A 10,764-nucleotide genomic window follows, 5' to 3' on the forward strand; every position below is an offset into this window, starting at 1 on the left:
GCTGGGCCCGTGAGCCATGGCCGTTGAGCCTGTGCGTCCGGAGCCTGTGCTCTGCAACGGGAGAGGCCACAACAGTGAGAGGCCTGCGTACCGCAAAAAAAAAAAGAACCTACTGCCTTTCAGGTCCAGTCCCTCATGGCTCCCTTATGTGTAGCTTGGCCTCCAACTTGAGGTCACTTGGGCACTTCCCAGGCGACCACTCCAGGACAGACAGTTGTCTCTTAGCCCCTCCACGTGAGGACTGTCTCTAAGACATGTTTCCCGATGCCTTGGGCATCTCCTCTCCTACCCGTTCTCTCTTCTCCGGGGCGAGTTCATCACTGACTCCCAAGTTCTGCCCAGCTAAAGCATCCACGGGGGTCTTTCAAGAGGGCTCGGCGTGCCCTTCCACTCTACCTCATCCGATCGCCTGTGGCTGGAGAAGAAGCCAGGGAACCTGGGGGAGGAAAATCTCTTGAGAAGCAGTCCAGGGGTTTAGGTTCCAGAGATGACCACCCCCATCACCCCAAATTCCCACCACTGTTCCCATCCCTCCGAGTCTGACTCCGCCCAGTGTCCTACTCATTGCCCCGCCTCCACCCCAGTTAGACAATAGTGGCCGTGAGCAGCCCTCTCAGTCAGTGCTAGTGGCCTGGCCAGGCTCCTTCTGGGTGTCTGTGGGCTCCTGCAACCCTCCAGGGAACAGATTCTGGGCCCTCTGGGTTCTCCACTGCTGTCTGGGGCTGGAAGCAGGACTGGAGCCTGGTGGGAAAAGCCATCAGCTGGGCAGTGCCATGATACCTGCGGTTCACCCGGGGTCTGTCCCCCGCACACACTGACCGCCTCACCATCACTGGACCAGGATGGCTTCTCCTCATCCGGCGAGCGTGTCTGCAGCGGGCTGGACCAGGGCCTGGATAGGGAGAAGGCTGAAGCCTCGCCCCACAGTTCCTGCTGCTGCTGCTGATGGAGCTAAATGGAGAGAAGAATGAGGGGCTCCCTCCGGCCCCGCAGCCTGAGGCCCAGCCCCCGGGCTCGGTGCAGAGGGTGCTGAAATCTCCTCCCCCACCCTCAGCTTAGAGCCTGTCCCTGGCTGTGTGGGGCTGTGGTTTGGTAGGAGTTTGCTTGCCTCACTCAAAGCAGAGCTGGGTTCCACCCCCAGCTCCACTGCTTGCCACCTGCGACCTCGAGCTAGTCACTTCGCTTCCCCTAGCCTTCGTGCCCTCATTTGTCAAATGAGGACAATGGGGCTTCCCTGGTGGCACAGTGGTTGAGAGTCCGCCTGCCGATGCAAGGGACATGGGTTCGTGCCCCGGTCCAGGAAGATCCCACATGCCGCGGAGCGGCTGGGCCCGTGAGCCATGGCCGCTGAGCCTGCGCGTCCGGAGCCTGTGCTCCGCAACGGGAGAGGTCACAGCAGTGAGAGGCCCGCGTACCGCAAAAAAAAAAAAAAAATGAGGACAATGACTAGCTAGTGGGCGGGGCTGTTCTCCCGTCCTCACCCAGTGTCCCTCGGCATGAAACCTGCCACCTTTCTTTCCCTTTCTGCCCCCTGGCCCTCCCTTCGCCTTGCCACCAACAAGGGCCACCTCTTAGTTCCCCTCACTCTCTTCCGAACTGTGTTCTTTCCTGTTGGGTAATTCCTTACACTCCAGCCCCTCCACACTCCCCATTTCGTTCAGCTGCTTTCTCCCGCATTTCTCTTTCTGGCACCCCTCTACTCACCTGGTGCAGGTAAATGGCATGGAGACTCATCTCAACAGATGCAAGCTCTGGGAGCTGGGCCAGCTTCTGGCCCCCAGTGCCACCTGGGGACACACAGCTAGAACAGAGGGCACAGTGGATGAAAAAAAGACATGTCCCCCCGTCCCCACATGCCCCAGGGAGGGCCAGGCTTCACCTCCCCTTTCTGGTCACCCCCGCCCCCATGCTCCTGCACCCTTCTCCTGGAGGATCAGCCCCACCAGCCCTGCTCCCTGCGTCTCAGGCCCCCACCCCTCAACTTGAGTCCTGGGTCATTCAGGAAACGGAGGCCAGGAGGCTGGCCGTGGCTGCAGCTGGGCAGGGGACTATGGGGCTCAGGTCCTGGGGGGGCAGGAGGGGCTGCATCGAGAGGTTGGCTGGAAGGCCTCCGGCTGGGCGCAAGAGAAGACAGGGTCCGAAGAGAGGACAGGAGGGTAGGCGGAGGTCTAAGGAAAGCAGGAGAGCAGGCTGCTGCGCTAGTGAGTGGGTTAATACAAGAGGTGAGGTGGGGGGGGAGGGGCCGGGGGGCGGGCAGCAGGGCAGGCAGGCGTCCACTCACCAGAGGGGAGGAAGAGCTGCTGAGGATCCCAGGGCTGGGGGGGCTGCGAACCGAGCTGGCGCCCCAGGCGGCTGCATCTTGTTGCACCTGGCCTCGAAGGTGCCCCAGGAACTTGGAGCTGTGGCCTGGGGGGCACCATTGTGGATGAACCAGGGAGAACCTCATCAGTGAGAGCTCAGTCTTCCCGTCCTCAGCCCGCTCGGACAGTGAGGCCTCTGTCCTCTGAGAGCCACTGAAAGCAACGACAGCCCTTCAGGTGCCGCCAACAGTACTTTTTTTTTTTTTTGGCCGTGCCACATGGCTTTCGGGATCTCAGTTCCCCTACCAGGGATGGAACCCGGGCCCTGGCAGTGAAAGCGCCAAATCCTAACCACTAGGCCACTGGGGAACTCCCGTGAACACCACTTTTATAGCTGTAGTGGGTGCCACCTGGGGTAGGCAGGACAGGAAACACTAGCCCCCCTTCCTTCTCTCCAGGTGAACTGGAAAGAATGGGAACTAGCTCAAGAACACCCAAAAACACGGCCGCAGAACTGGACCTGGGTCCAGACTCAGCGCTAGGATACGGCGTGACCTCAGTGTTTTGCCAAACCTGTTCACACTGGATACCAGGGCTGGCCTGACTCCAGCCCCGTACACTGACCAAGACGTTTCTTGGCCTCTCTGACAGTCTTTGTTCCCATTTACAGGTGTAATGACACGCTGGGAACTCTGGTAGGGCTACACACGACATCCCGTGTAATCCTCATAAGAGTCCCACGCACTGGCTAGTCATTGTCTTCATTTGACAAATGAGGGCCCTAAGGGGAAGTGAAGTGACTAGCTCGAGGTCACAGGTGGCAGGCAATGAAGCTGGGGGTGGAACCCAGCTCTGCTTTGAGTGAGGCAAGCAAACTCCTACCAAACCACAACCCCGCACAGCCAGGGACAGGCTCTTACCTGAGGGTGGCCATGGCGCTTCACATCCATAAGGGCAAAGGAACAGATGTCCCCAACCCCGGCCACATCTACAGTGAATTGACGAAAAAAGTCAATAATCTCCAAGGCGCGAGGGCGAAACCAGAAGAGCAGAAACAGTGGCGTGAGGAGAGGGGACAGGAGCTCCTCCGCGAGGGAGACCTGGGGAAGCAGGGGTGAGGCCGAGAAGGGGTTGCTGAGGGCAACCAAACTCGCCAAGCAGGAAACCTCCAACCCAGTCATTCCCCGACGCCCGGGAGGGCCAGCCCTGGGCCCGTTTGTCCCCAGACACCGCGGGCGGCCAAGCCTCCTCCGCAGCCCCGCTACGGGCGTGACCCTCAGCGCTCGGTATTGCAGCAGCCGCGCCATCTGCCGGTAAGCGCTGGTCCTGCCGGCAGGGCCGTTCTCCTCCGGGAGGTAGGGCATGTGCGCCAAGGCCGCCGGCAGCCCGATTTGCGGCGGACGACTTTGGCCCTGGTCACCCGGAATGAAAGACCTAGAGGGCGGGATGGGGGTGGACAAGGGGCCTGCCGTTCAGAGAATGTGCGGCTGGGATGCAGGGCTGGGGGGGCCGTAGGGATGCGCGGGAGGCTCAGCCCCAGGACAGAGGAATGCCCCCTCCCCGGACATCTCCCCCATCGCACCTGGCCACGGTGGCCAAGATCCCGAGCGCGATCATGGCGGTGAGCACGTGCTCCACGGAGAGCACGTCCTCGTCGTAGACGGTGAGCACGAGCAGCGCGGCGGAGAGCGCGCCGGAGAAAAAGACGAGCTGGCGGGCCAGCAGCGCGAGCAGGAGCGCGGGGGCGCGCAGGAAGGCGGCGGCGGGGCCGGAGGCGCGGGCCAGGCGCGCGCGCAGCTCGTGCGGCAACACGTTGAAGTGGCGCAGCTGCAGGCGGGCCAGGCGGGACCAGCGCGCGTCGCCAGCGCGCCGGGCTCGCGCCGCAGCAGCTCCGCGCGGCTGTAGAAGGCGTGCAGCACCTGCCAGCCAGCACCAGGGGGCTCAGCGCCGGCTTCACGGCCGCCAGCAGCAGCTCCGTGCTCCGCCAGCGCGCGGCCAGGGCGGCCCGCCGGTCGCTGCGCTTGTAGGCGTCGGGCAGCTCCCAGCCGCAGCGGAAGAACGAGAAGGGCCCGCGGAAGAGGAGCAGATCGACGTTGAGCGCCAGGCCGCGGCTGAGGAAGGCCACCCTGCCTCCCCAGGGCACGGCGCAGCGGGCCGGCAGCAGGCCCTTGTTGGCCAGCGCCACCTGGTAGTTGGTGTAGCGCAGGGTGCGGTGGTGGGCGTCCAGCTCCGTCAGCGGCCTCGGCTGCACGCACAGCCCCCCGCGCCTCTGCAGCGCCAGGAGGCGGGACTGCACCTCGGCCCAGGGCACCGAGCTGAGCTCCTCCTGCGGAGTGGGGACGCCTGAGCGCCAGCCACCTGGATTCCTCTCCACGGCGATGCCCAAACTCCCCGTGACCAGAGATGCATCCCCGCCGCCCTCACCCAGTGTCTCTCGGGCACGAAAGCTACCACCTTTTGCTTTCTGCCCCCTCGCCCTCCCCTCGCCTTGCCACCAACAAGGGGCACCTCTTAGTTTCCCTCACCCTCTTCTGAACTGTGTTCCTCAGGCCCCTGCCCATCCTGAGGCCGTGAGTCATGTGCTTCCCAGGAACAGCTCCTAAACCAAACTCTACATGTATCTGAGCTCAGCTCCTTAAGAGCAGGTTTTCCTGGCCACCGCTCGCCCCCCCCCCCATGCCCACAGCCCTACGCATACAAGGTACATCAGAGCTGCAGGTAACAAGGCAGTCTCTTTCCCGTTCCTAGGGTACCAGCCCGCTGGGCCCAGAAGCCCCCAGACTTTTACCTCAGCATGCTTTGAGAGACACACACACACACACACACACACACACACACACACACGCACACGCACACACACACACACACGCGCCCCATCCCACTCCATCAGATTAACCTTCCTAAGACAGTGGCCGTGTCCCCATCTGGGGTGGAGGCTGTCAGATCTCACTTGGAGCTCATCTGCAAACCTCATTTTAGCCCAGTTTCACCCAGACTCCGCAGTCCAGCTTAGTCACGTCCCTCGAGGCCAGCCTCTCCAGTCCATCCCCGGGTCTCCCTTTCCCCTGGAAGGAAGAGGGGAAAGAAGGAAGGAGAAAGAGGAGAGTCAGGCACCCCCTGGAGGAGCAGTGGTCCAGCTCCTCATCTTCCCTGCCTCCATCCCCAGCCCTCGCGACTCTTTCCCGTGCTATGGCTTGTGCTTCCGTACTCAGGTGGGCTTTCGAGAACCTCTCCCCTTTGCTGCACAGGAGGGCTGTGTAAAAGCCTCTGCACTTCTGAGAGGAGCAGGGAAAGCTGGCTGCTGAAGGTAGCCTTTGCGCTGTGCCTTAAAGAAAGAACTTGGGGGGTTTCTCTGGTGGCGCAGTGGTTGGGAGTCTGCCTGCCGATGCAGGGGACACGGGTTCGTGCCCTGGTCCGGGAGGATCCCACATGCCGCGGAGTGGCTGGGCCCGTGAGCCATGGCTGCTGAGCCTGCGCGTCCGGAGCCTGTGCTCCGCAACGGGAGAGGCCACAACAGTGAGAGGCCCGCGTACTGCAAAAAAAAAAAAAAAAACGAACTTGGGTACAGAGCCAGAAGGAGCATGAGCAAGATGGGGAGGAAAGAGCAAAGCGTGACCAGGGACAGTGAAGGGGCCGACGAAGTAGCTTCCTGCAAACAGGGGCCTGAAAGGAGGGTGGGCTCACCGACAGGGGCCTGAACACTCAGGTGCAGGCTGGTGGGTCAGTCTCCTTACTGCTGCCCAAAGATGCTCATTGCTTCCCCCGCCCCCTCCCTGCCTGGGGTTTGGAGCACCTCCCCGCCTCCTATCCTTCCCAGCCCAACCCCAGTTCCTCCTGTTCTGTGAAGTCAGGTGACTGCCCTTCCTCTAAAGCCCCATTGTTTGGACCACAAGCACGTGACTGTACATCATCTTCCAGAACCATCTACATCAACTAAGCTCCACAACAGTAAGGACCTTGTGTTCTAAGGGTGGTACCCCACTTCCTAACGTTATTCGGGGCCAAGGGTCGGTGTCACTAAGGCCTTCTGGCCTCTTCCCAGTGGGTCCTTCTGTCCGTACAGCCCCCTACTGCTTCCCATCCTCTCTGCCCCCTGACGTGGCACCCCTCCACAGACACGTTCCCCCAGCTCACTTGGGGGACGTGCAGGGCCTCCCTGGAAAACACCTGGACGTCCCAGTAGCTGCAGAGTTTGCAGACCAAGCGAAGCAGCTGGAACAGCCAGAAGGCAGCAGCCAGGATCAGCAGGAAGACCAGCAGGGGGCTGGAAGCGGATCCTGTGCCGGGTGGGACAGACGGAAGAGAGAAAGTAGGGGCCCCACAGCAAGGGAGACCAGGCTTGGGGAGCGATGGGGGTCCTGGAGAGGGGACCCAGCCAGACCGGTGGTTCTCAAAGTGTGGGCCCTAGGGGTCCCCAGACCCTTGTGAGTGTCTGCAAAGTCAAAACTTTAAGGTTTTCTGCCATTTTTATTCTCCTTCTCCCAAGAGTATACAGTGGCCTTTTCCAGAGGCTACGTGACATCACGGTCACAGTCGATGGAATGTATGTTTGTACGTTCTTAGGTTTTAAAGCTGTTCTCAGCTTTCATCTCTAACAAGGTAAATATAGATAGGATTCTCATAAACAAAAGCTCTTGGGAGTTGGGTTCTCAATCAATTTTTTTTTAATTTTTATTTATTTATTTTTATTTTTGGCTGTGTTGGGTCTTCATTTCTATACGAGGGCTTTCTCTAGTTGTGGCAAGCGGGGGCCACTCTTCATCGCGGTGCGCGGGCCTCTCACTGTCGCGGCCTCTCTTGTTGCAGAGCACAAGCTCCAGACGCGCAGGCTCAGTAGTTGTGGCTCACGGGCCTAATTGCTCCGTGGCATGTGGGATCTTCCCAGACCAGGGCTTGAACCCGTGATACCTGCACTGGCAGGCAGATTCTCAGCCACTGCGCCACCAGGGAAGCCCCCGTCAATCAATTTTAAGTGTATTAAAGGTGGCCTGAGACTAAAAATTTGGAGAATGGCTGATCTAAACCAAGGAACAAAAGGAGGGGAGGCTTTTGTCGGTTGCTCTCCCCCATCACCTCCCCCACCAGCTGTCATTCACCACTGGGCACACTGGGATGAGGGTAGGATAGCATCTGACAAGGTCACTTTGCTGTGGAGCGACCCAGGTCTTGCTCGGTTTTTTGGTTGGTTGGCAAAGAGAACGCTGTAATCCACGCAGCGAAGAAGGAAGGTTGTGAAGGTGACAATGAAAATGAATCGTCTGGGACTGGAGGGAGTGCAGTGATGAGGCCTGAGGGCTGGGAGGACTCCTGCCCCAGCCTCTGGGCCCGCCCGGATTAACCCATCCTGCTGAGCCCCTGGGTTGCCTGGGAAGGCGCTGGAGGGCTAGAAGCAGCAGGCACTACTGAGGAAGCAAGGAGAAGAGCTTGGTGTCTGGGACAAGCATCTCACCCCAGCTGGAAGACATCCTCCAGCAGGATACAGGCAAAGCCACTCCTCTGGTGGTAGCTGTACATGTGGCAGGGCGTCAAGAATTAAGCCTGCGGCATGATGGGCCTTTCCTGAGGATGCCGACTCCTCAGCCCCCAAGTCCCCAACCCACTGCACCCCTGTCTCCCTGCCTCCCGTGCCCTTTCTGCCAGGCAGAGCACAAAAGGATATCTTGGTGAAGAAGCTGTCCAGGTTCTGGACGTGGTGCCAGGAGCCTGGGCACAGATGGGAGAGCGTTGGGACTCACCTGACTCCGTGCCCTCAAGCCTCTGCCAGAGGCCCAGCCCGAGGGACACTGTGCAGCCCTGAGGCCCTCCCCAGCCCCTCACCTCGGAGCCCTTCAGGCACGTGAAGCAGGGGCTGCTGCCCCTCCCCATGGAGGGCTGAATCTTGGGACCCCTCAGGGTCACAGTCCTCCAGTCTCTCATAACCCTGCTCAGGGATCAGAGGGCTTATCCGCAGCCCAGGAGGGTCCTGGGGGCATCATCGCAGGCCGGGGCTGCGTGGCGGGGGTAGCGGGAGTGGGGAGGGTACTATAGCAAGGCTGAGAAGCCCCTGGGGCCTGCACCACTGGGTAGGGGGGCCCCAGGGCTGAAGAAGGAGCTGAGGATGGGGTGCTTTTTGTGTGAGGGGCAGGGGCCAGAGAGAAGATGGAGACCCTCCCTCTCCCAGGTCCCCGACCCGGAGGAGGAGGAAGAGGAGGCAGTGGCATGGGGAGGAGGGGCACGGATCCACGCCCCAGGTCTCCCCACCGCCCCAGCTGCCCCCTGGTCCCCCACCCCCCGCCCATTTGCCTCACCGTCAGGTCAGCGGCATCTCCTGAAATCTTGGAAGGATGGGAGCTGCTGCTGTTTCCGAAGAGGTCTGCATTGCTGAGCGGGGACTTCAACAACCAGGACGGTGACACCAGCCCGGTGACTCAGTTGGGGCAGGTCTCAGGCGTCCCAACTCGGGCAGTCACCAGCCCGACCACTCACACCCCTTCCAGGGCAACCTGTGGCCAAACCTCTTAGGGCCCCGCCTCCATGCCTGGCAGGGCAGTACCTGGAGAGGAGGCGCAGACAGCCTCAGATGGAAGGAGATCCCCACGGTCCCACCTTCAGACCCCCAGTGGGGAGGCCGGAGAGCAGCAGCCTAGAACAAAGAAAGAAAGAGTCCTAGTAAAGATTATAGGGCTATGGGGCCAAGATATACAGCTTTAGTTTCTTAAAACCTTATCTCAGAAAAAAACAAAACAACTTATCTCCCCTCCCTATATACACACACGCACACAGAGTGATCAACAGAGAAACACTCTAAGACCAAACACAAAAAGAAAAAAAGAAAATGAAAAAGGCTGCATGTTTTGCTTGTATGACAGTGCTAAGGAATGGAAAAGGGGAGACCGTCTGACTTTGCAGCCAGGGTGGGGGAAACTGAGGAGAGGGAGCAAGTGAAGAGAGGAGAGGCAATTATTTTGGATGAGAGGTGGTTCTCGGAGCTTTTACAGTAGGAACGTGGGGTTCCTCGGAAGCTCCAGTATGTTTGCTTATTTATCCTCCTGAAACACTCTCTACCAAGTTCTGATCCAGCTTTGGGGACCCCCTGAGAAGCATCAGGGCTGACCCAGCAGAGGGCAGCTGAAGGTCTGGAATTTGGAAGGGCAGGTAATTTGGGTGCCCCAGGGATGAGCTGCCTGAGTTGAGTTCCTTGTTGCCACCTCAAGGAGGAGGCGGAGGCCCAGGCAGCTGGTATGGTGGCTTGTCCAATGCCATTTTTGAGGCCCTGAATCATCAGGTTTCCTACTGAAGTCCATTCCTGAGGTGCTGACTCAGCCACCCATGTGTCAGGGCCTCCAGGGCTTAAGCCCAAGCGCTGATGTAGGGACCAGTGTCCAAGACATGGAGACAGAGGAACAGAGTACAATCCAGATTGCCCACTGGAGGAACTTAGAGGAGGAACCTCTGCTTCCTTCCTGGGAGGGGAATTGTCATGGTAGCTCAGGACTTGCATAGCTTTATCCCCGAGCAGGAGGCAGAAAACAAGACTCCTGGTGCCCCAAAATGGAATCCCACACTGCAGAGGGGCTAGGAAATTCCCATGATCTCTCTGAGACACCTGTCAAAATCAGATATGTGGGGTTTCCTCTCGTCTCTCCCCAGCCTTCACTCACCCTGATATTCCACCATACTCACTTTAGGACCCTCCCATACAGCCTCCTCACCCAGCCCAACCGCAGACTAATCCTGACACGTTTTCCTACCCAGTTTCGCTCCAGATTCATCGATGAACAGCCTCCCTACCACCGACCCCAATTCACATCAATTTATTATTAAGGACACTTTTCCCTGCCAGGCGTTTGGAGGGGAAGGAGGGGACAGATGAATGAGACAGAACCACTACCCAAAAGGAAGTCACAGCCCAGTGAGGAGGCAGCTATGCAAACAAGTAATTACACAGAAGACATAACTAAGAGCGAAACAGGCGTAAGAGCTGTGCGGTGGCAGCCTAACTGCGGTAGGAAGGCATCTGTGGGGGAGATGGATCTAGGGTCGCGCCAGTGGTTCTAAACCATTGAGTAGGGGCAGCTTATCAGAATCAACAGGGCTTTTTCCCCCTAAATATATGTGGCTGCCGTCCCCGGAGCTCTGACTCGCCTAGGAGAGCGGGGTGGGTGGCAAAGCACGTGCACATGTTTTGAAAAAACTCCAAACGATTTTTGTCCCTTAGTCTCCCAGAATCAGCGGTCTACACTCCCTGGAGACTGCGGAACATCTAGAGTCCGCCGGGAGCACCGATAAGAGAATGACCCGGAGGTCAGCAGCTGACGCGTTACTATGGATACCCCAGGGCGGGGGGACGCAGTCTGCAAACCCTCAAAACGTCACCCCACAGCCGACTCGGACGGCGGGCACAGGGCAGGGCCCGCCCGGAACTGGGGGCGGGAGACAGGCGGCTCTCTGCAATCACAGTTCCGGAAGGCGGGGCTAGCAAGGT

The 10,764-nt window shown here is 59.5% G+C and overlaps 1 protein-coding gene across 1 annotated transcript; it reads right to left on the reverse strand.

Annotated features, from left to right (window-relative positions):
- Positions 1-613: 613 nt before the first annotated feature.
- ATG9B (autophagy related 9B) lies at positions 614-10,051 on the reverse strand. Its single transcript, XM_060107759.1, is given in 20 exon segments — positions 614-741; positions 828-951; positions 1,705-1,807; positions 1,988-2,102; positions 2,105-2,114; positions 2,282-2,513; positions 3,201-3,400; positions 3,575-3,734; positions 3,883-4,153; positions 4,156-4,227; positions 4,230-4,626; positions 6,435-6,577; positions 7,084-7,092; positions 7,407-7,558; positions 7,750-7,814; positions 7,960-8,003; positions 8,118-8,272; positions 8,274-8,671; positions 8,833-8,922; positions 10,031-10,051. Coding segments are annotated over 20 exon segments (2,889 nt in total).
- Between the last annotated feature and the right edge of the window lie 713 nt (positions 10,052-10,764).

This window comes from Mesoplodon densirostris, chromosome 9 (genome assembly GCF_025265405.1).
Source record: "Mesoplodon densirostris isolate mMesDen1 chromosome 9, mMesDen1 primary haplotype, whole genome shotgun sequence".
Taxonomy (NCBI): Eukaryota; Metazoa; Chordata; class Mammalia; order Artiodactyla; family Ziphiidae; genus Mesoplodon; species Mesoplodon densirostris.